Genomic DNA, 21,069 nt, shown 5'->3' on the forward strand with positions numbered 1-21,069 from the left:
TTGGGAAACTTGAACCCTGATCTTCCTACGTTCATTCTTGCACTCATGAGGGCACTTTTTTCTGAGTGGATACTAGTTGGGGAACCTCTGTGTAATGGCATCAAATTCTTGTCAGAAAAAATGGAATCCATGTATCCTGGATTAAATGCCATTGGCTTAGTACCCAAAGGTTGGCTTAAGTTCCTGTAGTGTTCCTCAGGATATGATGCTAGAGACTGAGTAGAAAGAGAGACTTAAGACCATGTGCCGCTCGTCCATTATTAGCCAACCCAGTCTCAGAGTAAGGATGGAGAAGAGGAGGCTACTGCATTTCACCCAAGTGGCATGACACAAATCTTGCTGGATTCCTACTGACATTCATCCTTCTTGAATTCTGGCTGTTTTGAGGTATTTGGCCTCGGTTCCCCTGGTTACTAGAGTACTTTGGCGTTTTTTGTGTTGTTTTTTTTCCCCTCCCAGGTGAGGGAGAAGTTTTGAGATCTTCTGAGAGAGTTTCTTGGATGGACTGAAGCAGTGTCCTCTTGTCAAGATTTTGGTATCAACATAGGTCTTTTGTGATGGAAATCAGCCTGGCTTCCCTGGAGCCATTGTACCATGCTTAGCATTAGGTAAAAAGAGAAGGGTAGGGAGAGCTTTGTTATTTCTAAGTTGGTGAAAAATGTGAATGATTTTAATTCCTTGCTCTCCCCATGGCCTTCTGGCTTAATGGTTCCAGAATGACATTTCTGAAAGGAGCAAAGTAATATTTCTGAGGAAGCAGACAGAAGCCAACATCCTTCGATCCTGCTCTGGGGATAAGATAGGCCTGGGGCCTGTAGCCACATCTCTAATTCTTTAATCAGAGTTTAAGACCCAAAAGCAGAACAAAAATTGTTGCAGCTGGGACCTCCCAAAGGAATTTAGAAACTCCAGAAGAAACTTGGTGACTTAGTGAATCTTCTGAGAGTAGCTAGCTAGAAATCCTGAATCCTGCCTTCAGAGTGAAGATTGTGAAATGTTCTAATTCAGAAATTGGTAGAACAATCTTATAGCTATACTTGTCCCAGCCCTTTCTTGTGTCATAGCTGAAATAAATCTTTTCATCTACCCGTTTCCTTCATCCTAATGTGTCCGGCCTCTGCTAAGCAAGCCCTTGATCATTACAGTAAGCTTTAGTTTTCAGTTATTGAATTATCCTCTGGGTGTCCTTCTGTATTCTTGATACATCCTGCCTGGGTCTCCAGCCTATCTTTCCCTTGGAGGAAGAAGACTTCCAATAGGGAAGTGGCCCAAAGGCTCTACTTCTGAACCAAACCTAAGCATTTGGGCTGGGAAAAGAGGATTTCACGAGACCTAGGGGGACCTGGAGCCGGCAAGAAATCTAGGCTTTTGATTAGATGGGATTCTGATTCTGGGGTGGCTATTGCTGATCCCCTGCTGCAAAGCAGTAAGCCTATAGTCAGGTCATGACCAACTGTATGCTGGGTCTGGGATAGAAGCTAGCTACCTTGTCACAAACTCTGTTATTACCTTTCCTACATCAGAAGTCAAGAAGACACTTTTGTGGGCTTTGGCTGAAGTGTCCTTACAAGACACACATAGAAAAAAGCCTATTTTCAAGGCCAGCCCATATGCCCTGTTTGATGTCCTTTCTGGTTCTCTTTTCAACAGTATAGCTGACAAATAGGATTTAGGAAATCATGCGTGCCCTACTGGCTGAATGAAAATGCTTCTCTTTTGCTACCCTACCCATTCTTATTCCTTCCTCTAACCAGTTTGATTCCCGTTCAGCCTTAGGGACGTGGGCCTTTTCCTGGAATAGTCTTGACCGATCCAGGTCAGGGTCCTTCCCAGCCTGAAGCACCTTGGAGAGAGGCCCAATTTCATTGTGTAGGGTTAATGGTCCTGATGATCTGGTTTGGCTTCACTCCATGCTTTCTTCCTTCCCCCTTCCCTGATCTAATTTAACAGTTTCAGGACCTTAGTTTAAAGCTGTTAGTAGAGGGTAGTCTGTCAAATTTTCTTGTAGAAAACAGGACTGTGGCCCCAGCCCTAGCCATGGTTAGAGATCATTTAGGGCTTGGGCTTGTGCAATACCAGAAGTTTCCTAGATGGGACGTTGACAGCCCAATTACAAGACTTCTGGCACCTCTTTGCCTAGTTCATCATCAGCAAACTCCTCATTGCCTTCAAGGACTGTGAAACTGAGAACACTGATTGGGAGGCATAGGGCTGTGTGTACATAGTAGGACTTAAATCACTTGTTGAATTGAATTGAACTTGAGATTTCAAGTAGTGCTAGGTAGTTTTTCTTAACCAAAAAAGCGTTTATTAATGTTCTGGAGTGCAGAAGTGAAATAATACTAGCATAATATGCTTGTGTAATGTTGTAGTAGTGCATGAAGGTGGAAGGATGTAGGAAAAAACGGGATCATTTGTGTGTGCTATGAATCTAGGGCTCTACGTGCACTAAAATGTAGGGTCAAGATTTGAGGCTGGTGCTGACTTGTAGGACAGCACAAGTTCAGGGTCCTTCATGGTACATGTCCATGGGTCCCAGATGACACTGCTGGGGTAGGGCACAGTCCTGCGCTCTGCCCTAGGGCCTTGCAGCATCTTTGGCTGTGCCCTCTATGTGCATGCTTTATGTCCAGAGTCTCCAGTGATGCACATGTGCATGTGTGTCATCTTTCTGGCAGGGTCACGCAGTGCAAATACAAACGTATCGGTTGCCCGTGGCAGGGCCCCTTCCATGAGCTGACTGTGCATGAAGCAGAGTGCACACATCCCACCAAGACTGGCAATGAGCTAATGGAGATTTTGGATGAGATGGACCAAACCCACAAGAAAGAGATGCAGCTATATAACAGCATCTTCAGCCTGCTCAGCTTTGAGAAGATCGGCTACACAGGTAATCATCTGAGAGGCTGTGAGGGGCCCTGGGAACTCCTCTTCCTCTGAACGTTTCCTTAAGTGTGTTTGTCATATATTTAACCCATGGCCCCTCTTTTCATAAAAAAGCTGCACAGTGACTGTCTCCAGTCATTGTACTGTGTGTGTGCTTTTAGTCCATTTTGACATAGGAATGTAGTTCAGCTGTGTGTGTATCCCATCTCTTCTTAATGAAGAATGGGGATTTAGATGTATATAGAGGGGTAGTCTAGAAGCATTGGATAGAATGGCATGTAAGGGGAGGAGGGGTGAATAGGGACATATGGCCAGGGTTGCTGGGGATGCTGAAGCTGCTCAGGCTCCTTGGAGAACAGGATTTATGTGTGGTGTGCTGGGCTGGGCTGGGCTGGGCTGGGCTGAGCTAAGCTGTGATGTGGTGTGGTTATTCCCTTGTTGGATGGAGGTAAGACGGTAGTTATAACCACTTGCAAAGTACATAAGACCAGGGAGAACGCAGGATCTGAAATCCAGGAAACTATTGCTGTGACCCTTTCTGTCTTCTTGAAAGTCATCTGACATCTGACAGTGTGCTTACTGACAGACACTCCTTGTCTGCCTTCCTGGCTAGGATTCTGTGCTTCAGGAGAATTCCCTGACCCAAGTGGGTGTTACAAGTCCTCTCATTGCCGTGGCTTGGCCCTGGGAGGGGAAAGCATGTGATAGGTCTCTTCTAAATTCATCTCATGTGAGTTTTCTCCCTGGTGTTGAAAGGTTAGGGACGAACCATTAGTAAGGTTCATCTTCAGGTTAGCCCAACCTTGAGCCTGTTCTCTCCTTCCTTAGGTACCTAGGAACTCTGGCTTAGGTTTTGATTAACCTCAAGGGCAGAGAATTAAGGGGCAAAAGCCTTGGGGTATGGAGTGATGGGAGGATTGGGGAAGAGTGATTAAAAGAAATTGGCAAACAGCATTACTCCACATGCCTTATCCTGGACAGACAAGGATGTGTTGTTGACCCAGGTAAGTTGGCTGTTGCCCGTCTCACTGATAATCTTTCACAACTTTTGTAGATCTCTGGTCAGTGTATTAGGTTAGATAATGTGGATCTGAACTAAAAAATGTATGGGTGTGGGTCTGAGTTGAGATGGGATAGGGCACCTAATTTTTTGTTGCTCAGAAATGACTGACGCTTGGGGCTGAGATGAGAAGTTCCTTGGGGGTCCTGAAGTCTCTTGCCCTCTGGAGAAGAACAGCAGGGCATCCTTGTTCTCGGGCAGTCAATCAGCAATGCATTGTAAAAAGCTGTCAAAGAATGTCTCTCTTTTAGAAGATTCAGACAACAGATTGAGCTGTGAAAACAGTTCATCTGTCCTAGGCGCTGCTGAGACAGAACCATAACAGACAGACCTGTTAAATACTAGCTGGCTGGATCTCCTTGGATCTTTGGCCTAAGAGTGGGACTTTAACATGCAGCAGTGCCATACTACATGGGGTCTGAACGTGCTGGGGCAGCTGGTGCCATTGTGGGAATCCCAAACTCTGGCCTCACACAAGAGTCCCTGTCTTGGCACCAAGTGCAGGGATGCACTTGAGAGAAGACTTGTTTGCCAAGGTGTTGGGGGCTGGCTTGGGCTGTGCTCTGTGGTGGAATCTCCAGTTAAGGACCATGTTCTCCATCACTAGCCATCTTTGGGGAGTTGTGGGGTGGGAATGAGCCAGGGCTGTTAACCATGTCCTATGCAGTCGGTGGGGCTGGAGGCCAGATTAGGAACGTTCTCCTGCCCCCAGTGGACGTATACACTTTGTGATGAGACAGATGCCAGAGAAGCATTTGGGTTATGATTGATTCCAGGAAAATGATGATGTTGGTCCTAGGCTAATACCATAAATTGTGTGTAGCTTGAAATAACTGGTCAACCTTACTACACAGATATGTTGTGCTCGCTTAATTCTCTCATAGAAAATGTTGGAAAATGTGTACCTCTGTATGAATTGCACAATAAGGCTGTATATGTAGCTGTGCTTTGAGATTTCTTGGTTTGTAAAGTAAAGACTTAACACATGGAAACTACCTGCTTGATCCAGGGTGATAGCTTGAGAACATTGGCTATGCCCTCTGGTGGACCTGGCTGGCTAAGGGTTTCCTGGACTGAGCCAAGAGGACTATGTCTGGAAAGGTTTGGTTAGTTGTATTTGATTTACTAGCCTATTTGCAAATCTGAGCCCAGAGCAGCTCAACCCAATGTATTGTTTTCTTTATACATAATCTATACATGTATCTCATCTGGCATTCTCTGTACCCTGCTGAAAATGGACAGTCTGTATTTCCCTTGCCCTGCCCTCTGGTTTGCTCTGCGGCGATGCCAAGTCTGTGCCTTACCTTGTTGACGGCTGTGTATCCAAATCCAAATAAAATGCACATTGTTCTCAGAACCGTATCCTGTCTGTGTGTTCTGCTTGTTCTCCGCCCCTACTCCATTGTGGGCACACACACCATGAGCTAGTCTCCCAAAGCCATAATTGGTGCCAGTTGCCAACTCTAGGAGCTCCCCTCCACCCACCCAGTGCCTGGCAGTGCCCTGTAGATCAGAAGAATTTTTGCTCAAAACTTTAGAATTGCAAGATGCTTCTAGATGGCAGCCCAATTCAAGTATAATAATAGGACAGGTTGGACCTGCTAAGGAGTGACTATTTGGGGTATGTGTTATGTCATTATCTAGCTCCTGGTATATAGCACAAAGTGGTTTGCTGTTTACCTCTTGCAACCTATTGTCTCTCTTCAGCTGATTTTAATTAACCATGTTTGTATTTTATCTTATTTCCCCCCCAAAGCTTATGCATCTGAAAATCTTCCTGTAGTTAACTTGTCATTTAAAAATTAAAGTGCATTGAGTTTCTTCTCGGTAAGTCACATTCTTCCTGAGACTAACCCAGCTTCGAGCGGTTGGACCCCTTCGGTCTTCATCCGTTCTGAGGAAGGCTCCACACGGGAGCCCCAGGTAATATGAGCTAGTTGTCCACCCTGCCGATGGCCCTCAATAACTTCCTGGTCTTTCTTCCCTGTCCCTCTCTGTGCCATTGCAGAAGTTCAGTTCCGCCCGTACCGTACCGATGACTTCATCACACGCCTCTACTACGAGACGCCGAGGTTCACCGTGCTGAGCCAGACGTGGGTCCTGAAGGCGCGGGTGAACGACTCTGAGAGGAACCCCAATCTGTCCTGTAAGCGCACCCTTTCCTTTCAGCTCATCCTGAAGAGCAAGATCAGCTCCCCCATGGAGTGCTCCTTCCTCCTGCTCAAGGGGCCCTACGACGATGTGAAAATCAACCCTGTGATCTACCACTTTGTCTTTACCAATGAGAACAACGAGACCGACTACGTGCCGCTCCCCATCATAGACTCCGTGGAGTGCAACAAACTGCTGGCCGCCAAGAACATCAATCTGCGGCTCTTTATATTCCAGATACAGAAATAGGCCGGGCCGGGGTCATGCTGGCGAGCTCAAGGAGAAAGAAAGCACCACTGAACCGTACTTACCTCGTCCGGGCAGCCTGCACCTGTTGTGATTTCACAATATAATCAGATCATTTTAGAAAAAGGAGGGAGGAAACAAAAACAAAAAACCCAAACCAATTGGAACAAAGTCTGCATGCGTATGCAACAGTGTAAGCAGCCACAGCCTGCCTTCTCTCTTCCCCTCTCCTAGATACCCTGGGCCAGGGCCTTCCCCAACCAACAGCCTGCCCAGCTGCCCCCGCAGGCCAGGTCAGTGGGGAGCTAGACGGCGGTGGAGACCTCTGCAGTGTCACCCTCATCTGCCAGGGAGCGTGTGAGAAAACGGGGAGTCGTACCCTGTTACTCTGTTACATTGTGGCAGAGCACCGGTGGCTTGTTCGTTGGTTAAGTGCACAATTTACAGATGCATGGGGGCTCGGGATCCTGGCTGGCTTTAGACAGCATATGTGATTGAAATTAAAAAGGCGACATTATTTCCTATCTTTTTCCTTTTGTTTGGGTGGAGAAGTCTAGCTCTGGTTTAACATTTGAGAATACTATTTTCTTTGATTTTATGCAGTCAGATGGGAAACTGGAAAGGGAAGAAAGCTCTCTAATTTCCTTTCCCCTTTTTAAAATCTACTTATCCACAGGAAAGACCAATGGGAATGTTATGGTATCTTTGAGAAACCTAACAAGGTGAAGCCCAAGTTTCTGGGAATAGGGGCTGGATGATGGGGAATGAGGGAAATCCTCATACAAGGAATGCACCATCCCATGCCATCCACCTCTCAGGTATCTGGGAAGTAGACAGAGATAGAAGGGCTGCTTTAAGCTGTCTGATGTGTGAAGCTGGGCCCTCCTTATCTTCTCCTCTTCCTCTCCCCATGTGTGCATCCCCCCCTTTTCTCCCCTCTCCAAGATGGCCTGAGGCCTTTGGGAGAGACTAGCTTAAGGGTCAAGGGAGCTAACTTCAGACTAAGGATTGTTGAGAGTATGATGTGACTTCTAGGCCTAGATCCCTGGGGTGAGTTTTTGTTAATTCCTAGCACGGAATCCTCACGCTTTTGACTGGGTTCCCAGGGCATTATCTTCAGGTTAATATTTATGGCACATGGGAATAAGCTGTTTGCTTCTCTCTTTCGCTTCTCTCCCAGCCCCACTCTAACTCCTTCAGGGTCCCCAGAAACCTGCACTCAAAATAATGGAGTTCTCATTTGTTTTTATATTACATTGAATCATGAAAAAAAGGAATACCATGGGCCACAATGTATTTTCATGTTCCTTACCCTGCCCCCCACTCTGGTCCCTACCCACTTGCCAAATATAGCCCAGGCTGCAGTTCTCACCGAGACAGGATGATGCCTTTGGGGCTCAGCAGACATTTTCGGAATGCAGGGTGAAATTCTGTCTCTTCCCAGAAAAAAAGACATTAACTTCTTTACAGGCTCTTCTAGCAATTAGGCAATTTTCCAGTGTGAGAAAGAATATATATTTTATAGATTAAGTCTCTGGCATGTTTGTGGACAGGAGAGCCATTCACCAAACTGTGAAGAGTTCTACAGGGATATTTGCTTAACGCTATTTAGCAAAGTGAAGTATGTGACTTAGTTGTGGAGGGAACCTGTCCTATGGAATTGTGGCTAGTAGATGGTGTCTAAGGTCAGCTTACTCCCATCATATTGGCCACTTTGGGGCATAGTTTTGTACTGTGTCTGTGGAATAACTGGATCAATCCAATTGTACATCATGTAAAATCCACTACAAGACTTCGATGCTTGTGGCTTCTCTGCTTTGGGTTTTTCCTGGATTTAGGTTAACTTCCTAGCCTGGCGTGATTACATTTTCTCCTGTTGTGAGCAGTGGTAAACCGGTGAAGTGCGTGTGTCAGTAACTCAGTGACCCTCAGGAGGGAAAGGCAATATAGTCTTTTAGAGTGAGCCCTAGGGTGATTTATAAGTGGTTTCCAAAAATTGTCTTGTTGACCCATAGGTGGGTTTTAGCTTTTCCTAGAGATGGGTGTGAGAGAGAGAGAGAGAGAGAGAGGAGAGAGAGAGAGAGAGAGAGAGAGAGAGAGAGAGAGAGAGTGTGTGTGGTGTGTGTGTGTGTGTGTGTGTGTGTGTGTGTGTGTGAATGAATATATGGGTATGGGGGGAGGGGTGTAAGAGGAGAGAGGTACAATGTTTTCCTGACAAAGCTTTTTTGTTGTCTGTGGTAAAGTGAAGGTTGAAAGGGCAAGTATGGGGAGAGCCTCTCTTTGCTTTCTACTCTCTTGATCCCAGTCCTTGCTCTCAGTACCCCATGAAAGCTGCCTGGAGACTGCATACCAATAACTTTTTCTCCTTCCTCCTGCCCCCTACCCCTTGCTCTGAAAGAATGTTACCCATTATAGCTTTTGTGTTGATCGAATACCAAAGAAACACATTTCCTTCAGTCTTCTTTCTTCTCTTCTCAAATTCTTCTTCATATTAGGCCAACTCTTTCATCATCATGTACTTTGTAGAATTAAACCAGATTCTACCCCACTTACCCACTTGGTAAGGAGTGACCAAGGTGGTACCAAATTAACTAGAGCATGGGTCCTTTGGAGTGATATGGCAGCTATCCTCTTAGATTGGGATCTTGAGGTCAACTTCCTGCACTCTGCTTGCTTTTGGTTTAAGTCCTTTCAAAGGCTAGACAGGGAGTTAGATATGTGTGGGACCTCTCAGGACCTCGCCAGCTTATAGGGTGCCATTTGAGAACTGCTGATCTCAAGGATCATTTATTCTGTTCAGAGAGTGTGGACGAAAAGCAGCAGGTCTTTCTTAGATTTGAAGATGATGAGGTTAGGAGGCTACATGGCAAGAGCCTAGACCTTCTCAAAGAATGATGGTCAGGCTATACCAAGTGCCAAGGTCCTTCTGCCTCTCCCCCAAACATGGATATAATTTCCTGCCCCCTTCTTGGCAGTGGGAATCTGATGTTAAACACTCTGTATACTGTCAGGCTCAATTATTTTTTACCTAAGATTCATCCTTCATTTCTGCAATTTGCCTGGGTCATCTGTGATGAAATTGATCAGTATTTTCTGCCATCTGGGTCAGGGCTTTTCTAGGGCCCCAGCTGAGGAAATTCCTCTACCCTCAGCACCCCAGGGTCCTGAACTGCTCATTTCCTCCTGCTCTTCCCTCCATCTCCCCTGTGCTGTTAGGAAAGAAATCTAATCTCTTGTATCTGCATCCTCAGGCCCCAGTGGGACTTCTTAGTAATGAATATTAAGGTTTTATTTAGTTCTAAGCATCTCCAGGAGGAAGCATAGGTCAGAGGAGCTTCCACTAGGTATGAAGGAATGTGATTGACATGTAAGTGACAGGCCTTCTGCTGTGTAAAACACAAGACAAAATTCAGAAGAGGTCAGATAGACATAGCTTATCCTATGGGGCTGAGGAAGGGCAGAGAGAAGACAATTTTTCTGGGGCTGTGCTCCCTACCTCAACCTCGTTCACCCTTAGGAAATACCAGAGGAAGTGAGGTTGAGATACTGTAGGGGAAGAGAGTTGCAAGCCCAGGCTATTAGCTTTTAAAGGAAAAAATTCTGTTTAGGCAAGTTTCTCATTTTGCCAGTAACACCCCTCAACCTCTCTCCCCCACCCTTCTCTGCTTCCCTTCTTCCTTCTTCAAAGAAGGAATTCCCCACACCTTCAGCATTGTCCTCCTATACCATCAGATACTCAGGTAAAATCCAGTGTTAACCCAGCTGCTAATTCAAATGGGCTAATTTCAGGTGGCATAAAGGTGGGTGTGTGGGTGTGGATATAGGAGGGTGTGTGTGTTGTCAATGATGGGGAGGCCATTCTCACAAGCTGACATCCTGAAAAGTGCTATCTGTTGACTATTAGCCACCTGTTTCACCTTAAAAGGGAGTAGGGAGAGGACAGAATTCTTGGTTTGGGTTTCCATACGGGGAGCAGTCATCCTTTGTTGAGGAGCAGTCCTTTCACTGTTCTTTTTTGTTGTCTCTACCCTTCCCTCCACCCTGACCTCTTCAGGTATGACTGACTCAGTTCCTGTGTAGTACAGGTGGACATCACTGGGTGAGTTAGTGAATTCTTGTTGATTTTTCAGGGTTGCCACTTGTCAGACTTTGTACCAGGTCATCTTTATAGTTTAAATCTTGTGAGGGGCAAAAAGAGAATAGTGGGTGGGTAGGGAACTAGTAATGGATGGAACTAGGAATTGGAAGAGTAGGGAAAGGTGTAGCCTCACTGTAGTATCTCTCTAGGAATGAAGCACTGGCTTCTTTCATGATGGCACTGTTTCTCTTGTTTCTTGAGTAACTTTTATATGTATTTCAAAATACCTGATGGGAGAAAGATTTGTCCTCTTGGTATTTTGGCAGATTCTCTTGAGAGCTGTTATGTCCTCTGTTTTTTGAGGATTAAGAAGCTCTGTCTTGGAAAAACTGGGGACACATAACATTTTCATGTGATAACGAGACATATCTTCAGTGCTGTTGTTATTACTGTTAATGTATGTGTGCATGAGAGTGGCAGGTGAGAGAATAATGGTGAAACCAACCTGTGACCCCAATATTGTCATTGTCATCACCAGGAGCTGATAAAATACAGTATGGATCAAGGGAGGATGGTCAGAGTGGTCAAATGGGTGGCTCTTGTGTAGGGACAGTGAAGTTGATAATCCAGAGGAAAGCTAGTTAGTTACCTTCACCTGGTCCCTTCATTGAACCAAGAAATGCTGAGTCTTATCACATGAACCTAGGTGATAAATGGTGCCCCCATCCCTGACCTTCCACATTGTAGGTATTTCTTACCATGTGCCTTGACAGTCCACCAGAATTCTAGCAAGTGGGCAAGGAAGATGGCCAGTTAGACTGGACAGGGTGGCATCCCCAATAGCATGATGAAGGCATCACTATCTCCTCCCACCTTCAACAAGGTGGGCTTTGTGGTGTCTCATAATATCCTGTCATGGGAACAGCGACAGCTCTGTTTGTATCTCTGTGTGTGTGTGTGTGTGTGTGTGTGAGTGTGTGTGTGTGTGTGTGTGTCTATGCGTTTTAGCTTCCAGAAGGCCCCGCTGTATGTGATAAAGGGGGGGACCACCAGTGTTCCCTGTTCTTCGCTGCCTCTCCCCCTCTAATCCCCACCCCAGCTCTTGCGCAACACAACCTTCCTTCCCACAGAAAACTCTTGAGTATGTTGCCTAGTACCTCCTGTTGAGGATGAGGGCAGGATCCTAGATTTGTTTGAGCTGGAGAAGGGCAAAGGATAGAGAACTGAGACTGGGAAGTGAGCTCAGGGTGAGAAAATCAGGAAAATGTCATCTCAGGAGGAAAGTTGGTGATTTCCAGGAGACTTATCTGGTTAGTTTTGTTTTCTAATGCTTTGCCAAACTGGTACTGCTGACAGAAAGTATTTTTCTAGTCTCCAGACAGCTAAGGCCCCTTCTATTGGAAGGTATGTGTATGAGTGTGAGTGTGCACACCTGTCTGTCAGTGATGGTCCAAAAGAGAATTGTAAATAAATCATGATGTTTTTACATAGCCTTTTTCCCATAGTCACCAAACAGTCCCTGCTCCCACCCCTTCCCTCTTCCACTCCCCAGTCTTCTCTTCTGGTTTCCCTAGGCCCCCATGGCCCCTATAATGTTCATACACAGCAGCTGAGCCTTACTGCCTGGTTCTGAGCTGGGCATCTTGAAAGATTGTAGCAAGTGTCTCGTGCCCCACTGGGAGACGGGCAGATCACAAACCTCCTTGCAGTATTCACTGTGGGTAATTTATTTAACTAGTGAATGTAGATTAAAGTAATTAAAACGAAGAGAAACTAATGCTTTGTCTGCGGGATCATATGTCCTTCTTGTATCCTAACCTGATTTTTAATTTGTCGTCTTGTTCTTTTGAGGCTCTCTTCTGAGGGCCCAGTAGAGAGCCATTGGTATGGGGGAGGGGATCAGGGATAGTGTTGGCAGAGTGAATACAGGGGGACAAGAACTGACTGAGAAAACTCTGGAGGCCTTAAGTCCAGATGGAAGGGCAGGGTGAATCTTTAGGAGACAAGTACTTAGTACTGTACTCCAGTGACTCCAGAGGTGAGGGAGGAGGCTTGGGGCTGGGGTTTTACTAGGGGCTCAGCCATCCATCTCTTCCCTCTCCCTTCCCCTCCTCTCTCTCCTTTCTTCTTCCCTTCTCCCTTCTTCCCCTTCCACAAGCACTACATCCTTTGATTCACTTAAAATAAGAAATTTACAAAAATAATAATTTTTAAACAAAAGCAAGAGAAAAGTGTTTTTAACGCTGTTGGGAATGATTCATTATGTTACTTTTGTGGTCTGCGTTCTGTTTGGATATTTTCTGTATGTAACTGTAGTTTAAAAAAAAATTGCCAAACTATGCTTTGTCTGTGTTTCCTTAAAGGGGGCAGAAGTGGGGAAGGGGGGGAGGGAGGGATTGCCCTCCTAGGATTGGGTCTCTGCTTGTTCTTACCAACATCTTCACTTCACCCAGGAAATGATCCAGCCTTGCCTGGGTTGAGTATCAATTTGATACCCTCATTTGGCTGGGACCCCACAAAAACTGAGAATATACTAATTTTGGTCTGGTTTCTCCTAATCTTCATAGTAACACAGACATTTCTCACATTAAAATACCTTTTATCTCTTTTAATTTTTTTGAGATAGGACAGATATAATATCTATTTTGCAGATAAGAAAACAAACCTACAAAGATTAAGTAGATTGACTGTGGTCAGCTGGTTAGTGGAGTTAGGACTAGAACCCAAATCAAAATGATAGAATCTCAGTTGGAAAGGACCTTTTAATCTCCCATCCCATAAAGGAACCCCATCTACAATGTCCCTGACAGTAGTCTTCTATACCATTTGAATGCCTTGAATAATGGGATCTCACTTTACTTCTTAAACTACCTGATTCTATTTTTTGGACGGCAACATTCATTAGGAAATTCTTTTATTGAACTGAACTCTGCCTCTTTATTTTCTACCCATTTTGTCTTCTGGAATAACTTAGGTCAAACTTAAGTCACTCTTATATGTGGAAAAGAGGTTATCTGTTTGCTTCTCTAAATCTTTTTTCTTTCCCCTCCAGATTAAAAAGCTCCACTTTCCTTAAATGTTTCCTAAATAACAATGAGTCTCCTTTCCATTATAGATGCCTGCATGCATGTGCTCCAGCTTACTCAATGATCTTTCTAAAATCTGGATCCTAGAATTGAAACACTAAAATCCTTAGAGGTGATTGGTTTGAAAAGGGCAAAGCATAATATATTAACTTCCCTCCTTCCCGTCCGTACACGGTAGTGCTGGCAATTCAGCTTCATATCATATCAGCAGCCACGTTACACAATTTGTTCATATTGAACTTCCAGTGCATTCAAACCTTCCCAGTCTTGTGTTGAACATTTTAGTTCTTAACCAAAGTGAAATCCTCAGACTTTCTGTTGTGGCAGTTAAAGACCTTTTTCAGGTTCTAGTTTTGCTGTCAAATATATTATTATTCAATTATAGTCAGTAACATTATGTGCCTACTATAAAGGACTGGGGATATAAAGAAAAAAGAAGTCCCTGTCATCAAGCCTACATTGTAAAGTGCTGGGGGTTTTGGGGGGGAAGAGGGAATTGGGCAGGACCTGTGATTTTATTAATGTAGGAATTCCTTGCCAAAGAAAGCCCCATTAATACAAATATGCATCTCTTCTGCAACTTGCCTTGGTTATATGACCCGGGGTTTTTGTACCAAGGTCAGTGTGACTTAGAGACCTCTATACAGTACACCAGGCTGGCTCTCCAAACAGATAAGTAAAATATAATTTTAAGAGGAAAGAGAACACTTAAGAAATAGGGGGGATCAAAGAGGACTGTGTAGAAGCTGGTACCTGAGCTAAAAGGTATATTGAGAGGTATATTCTAAGCCTGTGGGACAGCCTATATATATGCGAAAGCACAGGGAAGTAGGCCCATTTAGAAATGCGCGTGAATTTGAAATAAGCATGAAAACCTATGCCAGATCCAGACCATCACACTTCTCAGCTTCAGGTCATCCATAATTGTGATGAAAGCATTTCAGTGACTTCACTTAAGTCAGTGATAAAAAATACTAAACGAGAAAGAATGAGAACTGAACCCTGGACCTTCCACTAGAGACCTAACTCAGATAAAAGGCTTTATCCATTCTTCTACACATTGGCCTATCACTCCAGTACAATTTTTGCTAAGGGACAGAAGTATTGCAGCTCTCAGTGAACAGTGTAGACATGGGGCTCAGTGGGTCTGAAGCTATAGGCATATAAAAGCAAATAGTGGTATTCACTTTAAACAGTCTAGCTATAAACAACTATACCTTGCTATGATTGAAACCTAACTAAGAAGTCTAGAGTGTATAATCCAGAACAGCTATCCCTAAACATGACCATAGTCAGCCGGCTGAGAAATCATGAAGGATGGAAAGTTGTTGGGTTTTGAGAGACATCCCTTTTTCCCAGATCCAAAGGAAATAGTAATTCATGTCAAGCTCTTGGAGACCAAAAGTCAGTTTGCTCTCTAGGAGCTTGTGCTCTGTTCAATTTGTCACTATACCCACTCCTGCTGTTCTAACCCCTTATACTTATGACTTAGTGACACCCTTATACAGATACCTGACTTCTGGCAATTTCAGGTTCCCTCAGAGAATAGCTGTGAACTGTAAATTGGAGTCTTGATACTTGTAGCAACAGTTATGAAATGGAGCCTATGCACTTTCCTCCATGTCAAAACCCTCCTTCCAGCTTGTCTCCTTAAATTTACAGAGAGGAACAGAACCAAGAATGGAATCCTGAAACTCTCCAACAGAGAAAGGATTAGATGAGATAAATGTATTTTTTTGTTGTTGGTTTTTTTTTTTTGTTAGGCAATGGGTTAAGTGACTTTGCCCAGAGTCACACAGCTAGTAAGTGTTATGTGTCTGAGGCCAGATTTGAACTCAGGTCCTCCTGAATCCAGGGCCGGTGCTCTATCCACTGCACCGCCTAGCTGCCCCTGAGATAAATGTATTAAAGTACCATTAAGCAGTAGCTTATTACACTCATTCATACCAACATCAACCCATCAACAAACATTCTTTGGATCATGTTGGCTAACCAGTTCTATACCCACCTAACTGTAACACAATACTTTCTCACCACTTACCTCATGGTCTAGTTGTAAGGAAAACTTTTTCTTAGAGACTTTAGCATGTTAATTAAATGCAGCCAACCTGCCATTATCATCCTGTGTCTAGCCCACCTCTCTTATCTTGTCCAAAAGCGTATTGGGAGTCAAATGGCTTTCTAACATCCAGGAATAGAACATCCTTCTGATCTAATAATAAGCCCATTTTTAAAAAATCAAGTTACTCTAGCTAGCCTGACCTAGACATAGGATCTTAAATCCTTTTAGAAGCTATCTAGCCCAGCCTCTTTATTTTACAGATGAGAAAACTCAAGGATAGGTGATTCGCCCAATAGGTAATAAGCTTCAGGAATAATATTGGAATTCAGGGCCTCCAGTTCCAGAGCCACTGCTCTTTCAAGTGTACTAACCTTTTCTTGATTAATCACCAAGTTGACTTAGATGAGACCTCTAAGGTTCTCTTCATTTCTAGGTCTGTAATACTATATTGAGCCTATGCTGGCTCCTAGTGACCATGTCCTCCCTCTCTAAATGATCATAAATTGTCCCTTTAAGAATGTTTGAGAATTTTAACATTTTATCTCAGACTGTGTTAATCAGCTTATTTGGTGGGTTCCTACCTCCAAGGAAAGAGGACCATACTAGTAGTAAGATGAGAGAGAAGAAGTCAGATCAGGAATTCACAAAGCCTAGCCAATTCAGTGTTGAGGCAAACTGGACCTCACTGTGTCATAGCAGCACTCCCTGTTTGAAACAGTGAGGATCATTAAAGAAAAGGTTATGTTCAGTATTACATTGGCTAAGAAGTTCAGGCTGTGAGTTTCCATCAATCCAGAATAATAAGCCCCTTCCTGCATGAGAGTTTTCCTAATTCCACAGCTGCTAATGCTTCTTCCAAGAAATTCCCTTGGCTTTGTTTTACGTGCTTGTATATATATATGTACATACACACACATAAGCACACATACTGGTATGTGTAGAGCAATCGAGCATTTATTTAAGTACCTCCCTGCTCCCGGAGCTTACTTTCTGACTGGACACACATATAAATAAAAATATGTTGTCTTCCTCAATGGAATGTATGCTCATTGAAGGGATGGTCTATTTCCCCCCCTTTTTTTGTATCCCCAGCAGTTAACACCATGCTTGGCGCTTGGTAAGGGATTATAAATGTTAGTTGATTGACTGGTAGAATGTAAGCTGTTTGAGGGCAGCTACTTTAATTTTTGGCTCTGTATATCCAGTGCTTAGCATATAGTAGGCTGTTAAACACTGATTAATAGAAGATTAAATAATTTTGGCTATGGTCACAGATTTATAGCTAGAGGAGACTTGGAGGTCAGCTGTTCTCCTACTCTGTGTTGCAGATGAGAAAACTGAGGCCTCTCTAGACAGAGGAAATGACTTGCCTGAGGTCACATAGGCAATATACATAAGAGCTGTGATTTGAACTCAGACTTCTTACTCCAAATCCAAAATTCTCTTTATACCATGTTGGCATCTACAGTTAGTGTCTAAGGTGGAATTTGAACTCAGTTCTATTACCACCCCACTTCTCCCACTCTTCTTCATCCCTCCCTTTCAAGGCTCCTCCCCTTCCTGCCTCAGAACACACCAATATAATATTAACCCTCATTTGATCAAAGGTCATCATTGAGTATTTTTTTTCTGGGCTGGGTATTATCAGGTCATACTTGGCAAAGATTGACATCTATGGAGCTTGGACACTAATTGGCCCTGAAAGTTTGGGCTTTGTAAGATTTTTTTTTTCTCTTTGCTGTCCACCTACTCTTCCATGTGCTGTGAAGAGCATCTTGGCTGTTAGCAGTACTTGACTTCACTTCTAAAATACCAAACCAGTTAGAGTTGCATGTAGAGAGGGTGTTAAGCAGTCTTTGATGAAGGGACTTGAATTTTAGTGAGTTCAGTGGTAAACTTTGAAGTCTCAATATTGGCAGCAGTTGAATAATAAGCAAAATAACTAATGGATTCATTCCTCTCTTTCATTTGTATTTTGAAAGAAGAGCTGGTTCACCCAAGTCAGTTTCTAATTGGTGAAAAGTTGGGGGCTGAAAGAGAAGGCAAAGAGAATTTTAAGAGTAAACCTTCCCAGGGTCCCTTACCTCTTCGAAGCTACTGCCCTGCTCTGGAAAGTAAAGAAAGAGGGTCAGCTACCTATACTCTGACTCTACTTCCATCTCATTTTGGACCTTTATGTCAACAAAGCCTTTTTAAATTTCCTTTTTATTTTTTTGGTCTAGGCAGTGGGGTTAAGTGACTTGCCCAGGGTCACATTAGCTGTGTTATGTGTCTGAGGTCGAATTTGAACTCAGGGCCTCCTGAATCCGCAGCCGGTGTTCTATCCACTATGCCACCTACTTGCCCCTTAAATTTCCATTTTACAGGATAGCTGAGGGAGACCCAGAGGCTTACCCAAGGTAGTCCAATGAGTATGTATATCCATTAGCTGCGAGGGCATCTAAAGAGGGAATTAATCAATGGGATGGTATATATGGCTACTTTCTACTTTTAGGGAGCTCCATTACATACCATGTCCAAGGGAGACCTGAGTATTTGCTGAGTAAATTCCCATTTGTGGCCCTAAAGGAGGCTCAGAGTCTTATGGAAAGGATTCTTCCGGGCAGAGTTTTAAGAGCCTAAGAGTGAGGTAGTGACTCAAAGGAAGATCCCTGGAGTAAGTTGCCTCCATCCCTGCTCTCCCAGTGGAGTATCTCTTCATCTCCCCTTTCAACAAAAAACAGAAGAGGAATAGGGAGCTTAGCTCTTTTTTCAGTTGGGTTAGGGGAGCCTCAGTAGCCAGCTAGCATTTATATAGTGTTTTGAGGCTTTCAAAGTGCTTTATGGCTGTTATTCACAACCATGCTGTTGAGATAGGTGCTGTTATCTCCATTTTATAACTGGGGAAACCCAAGCTGAAGGAGGTTCAGTGATTCGCCTAGGGTCGTACAGCTAGTGTCTGAGATAGGATTTGAACTTAGATCCCTCTGATTCTAAGTCTAGGATTCGCTTAGACCATGGGCCATCTTAATAAGAATAGCTAACATTTATTATGCACCTGCTGTGTGCCAGAGGGCAGCTAGGTGGCGCTGCAGTGCATAGAGTGCCAGGCCTGGAATCAGGAAGGCTCATCACCCTGCCTTCAAATGTGGCCTCAGACACTTAACAAGCTGTGTAACCGTGGGCAAGTCACTTCACCCTGTTTTCTTGTTTCCTCATCTGTAAAATGAGCTGGAGAAGGAAATAGCGAACCACTCCAGTATCTTTTGCCAAGAAAACCCCAAAGTCAGACACAACTGAACAACCCTATGTGCCAGGCACTGTGCTAAGTGCTGTACAATTATTAACTCATTTGAGCCTCATGAAAACTCTGAGAGGTAGGGGATATTATTATCCTCATTTTAGAGGTGAGGAAACTGAGGCAGAGCATTTAAGTGACTTTATCAGGATCACAGCTAGTGTCTGAGACTGGATTTGAACACGTGTCTTACTGACTCCAGGCCTGCTCTATCCGCTATGCTTCTAGCTGCTTTGAGGGGGTCAGGAGACCCAGGTTCTTTTAATAAAAATCGTTATTCATTTCTTTTGGTTTTATATCATCTTTATTTCTCAATACATTCCCCCCACCACCACCTGACAGCCCTAACTTATAACAAAGAATGTAAGAAAAATCAATCAAAGTGAAAACATAGTAACCAAGTCTGGCACGATATGCGACTTTACACACCTACGGTCCTGGTCCTCCACCTTTGCAAATAAGGAGAATGGCCATTCTTCTAATTAATTCCTCCTTGGGTCCAAGCTTGGGGAACCAGCTTCCTGCTGAATCTTTCAGTTTTGCTCTGTGACCTTAGGAAGGTTAATTACCCTCTCTGAGCTGTCTCTTTTTTTTTTTTTGCGATGCAATCGGTGTTAAGTGACTTGCCCAGGTCACATAGATAGTGAGTATCAAATCTGAGGACAATTTGAACTCAGGTCCCCTTGACTCCAGGGCCGGTGTTCTATCTACTGCGCCATCTAGATGCCCCTATCCCCTTTTATTCTAATGAGGAGTATACCTCCCTGTCACTATGAACTTCCCTAGGAGACTGAGGGTTGGCCCGTTTGAGGCGAAGCTCAGAATTATTTTCCTAGAAAACTGATACCTACAATCCCCAGCGTGCTTTCTTCATTTCTCCCTGTTCAAAATACAATTTCCACCTTGGCTTTCGATTCTCTCATTTCGGACTACAATCTCCAGAATGCATTGTGACTCGTCCACGGGTTCGGACGATTCCCGGCACACCTTGCGGTTCTCCTGGGGCCCGTTGTCATTCCCAGAATGCCTAGGGGCCTTATTCGCTAGAACTTTGGGTCGCAGGAGGCAGAGCTCAAAGCGGACAGGCCCGGGCTGTTGGGGAGTGACCACGCCCTCCAGGCTCCGTGAAGTTCCGTTGGGGGGCGGGGGGAGGGAGCCTGCGAACCAATGGCGGAGCTGCGCGCGCACGGAGGCGGGGCCGCCGCCAGAGCGCGGGAAGCCAAGGCAGCGGCGGAAGCCGGTCTAGTATATTGCTGCTGCTGCTGCTGCTGCTGCCGCCGCCGCCGCCGCCGCCGCCGCCGGTGAGGCAGCAACCTTGACTCGCTGACGGGGTGGCTGGGACATGAGCGAGGAACGGGAGGTTCGCCGTGAGTGAAGGGGAGTGGGCAAGGGCGGGGTCGTAGGCCTGCGAGACATCATCTTCCCGTCCAGGTCGTTTCCTGGCCCTCGTACCTTCCTCCTCTGTCACCTCACTCTCTTTCCCACCTGCCCCCCACCCATACCACCTCAGACCCTCCTTCTGTCTCAATATCACTTCTTCACTGTGCCCTCACTTCCCGAGGCCCCCCACTCACTTCCCTCGAGTCCCCCCCCTTCACTCCCCCCGAACACCCCCACTCACCTTCTCCATGTCCCGGCCACTCGCTTCTCCTGTGTCCCCCCCCACTTCCCCCGAGCCCCCTCACTCACCTTCTCCATGTCCCCCCCCATTCACTTCCCCCTGCGCCCCCCTCACTTCCACCCTCTTGCCCCTCCCCCTACTCATTTCCCCATTGTTCCAACCTATTCACTGTCTCCTGCCCCTCACTTCTCTGTCCCCTACACCCACTTTCTTCCTTTTAACTTGTCCTCCCTACTAACCTTCTCTACTTTCTCATTCACTTTCTCTATGTCCTCTCCGACTTAGTTCCCTCTGACCTGTCTTCCCCATTTCCCTTCTAGCCATACCCCTATATCCACTTAGATCTTTCCCCTCTTGTCCTCTCTGTCATGCCATGGGTGGCGGGTCGGCATTTCCCTGACACTTTCCCCTCCTCTCCCTGTTCATGACCTTCAGAACCTCATCCTTCATGTTTCCTTAGAATATCAAACATAACCTCTTATGGCTCCTCATGCTCCTCACAGACCAGCACCATCCTCTCCCTCAGGTCATCGTCCTTCTTATGTCTGCCTGGAGCATTCCTGACCAGCCCAAGTCTTCTCAGACCACTTCCCTAGTGATTC

The 21,069-nt window shown here is 45.0% G+C and overlaps 2 protein-coding genes across 2 annotated transcripts in view; both read left to right on the plus strand.

Moving 5' to 3' along the window:
• ZFTRAF1 (zinc finger TRAF-type and ring finger containing 1) overlaps window positions 1-6,860 on the plus strand; it is a 41,616-nt gene extending 34,756 nt beyond the window's left edge. Inside the window, exons 3-4 of the mRNA XM_020995427.2 lie at window positions 2,679-2,890; window positions 5,955-6,860. Of these exons, the coding sequence (XP_020851086.1) occupies window positions 2,679-2,890; window positions 5,955-6,346 (604 nt within the window). The 3' untranslated portion in view covers window positions 6,347-6,860. The remainder of the gene's footprint in view (window positions 1-2,678; window positions 2,891-5,954) is intronic.
• Window positions 6,861-19,896: 13,036 nt separating this feature from the next.
• Window positions 19,897-21,069, plus strand: part of TONSL (tonsoku like, DNA repair protein) — a 33,116-nt gene continuing 31,943 nt past the window's right edge. The window contains 1 exon segment of the mRNA XM_020995170.2: window positions 19,897-20,213. Coding sequence (XP_020850829.1) covers window positions 20,189-20,213 — 25 coding nt within the window. The 5' untranslated portion in view covers window positions 19,897-20,188.

The sequence above is a fragment of the Phascolarctos cinereus genome, unplaced genomic scaffold (genome assembly GCF_003287225.1).
Source record: "Phascolarctos cinereus isolate Bilbo 61053 unplaced genomic scaffold, phaCin_HiC Scaffold_4;HRSCAF=312, whole genome shotgun sequence".
NCBI classification, from domain to species: domain Eukaryota; kingdom Metazoa; phylum Chordata; class Mammalia; order Diprotodontia; family Phascolarctidae; genus Phascolarctos; species Phascolarctos cinereus.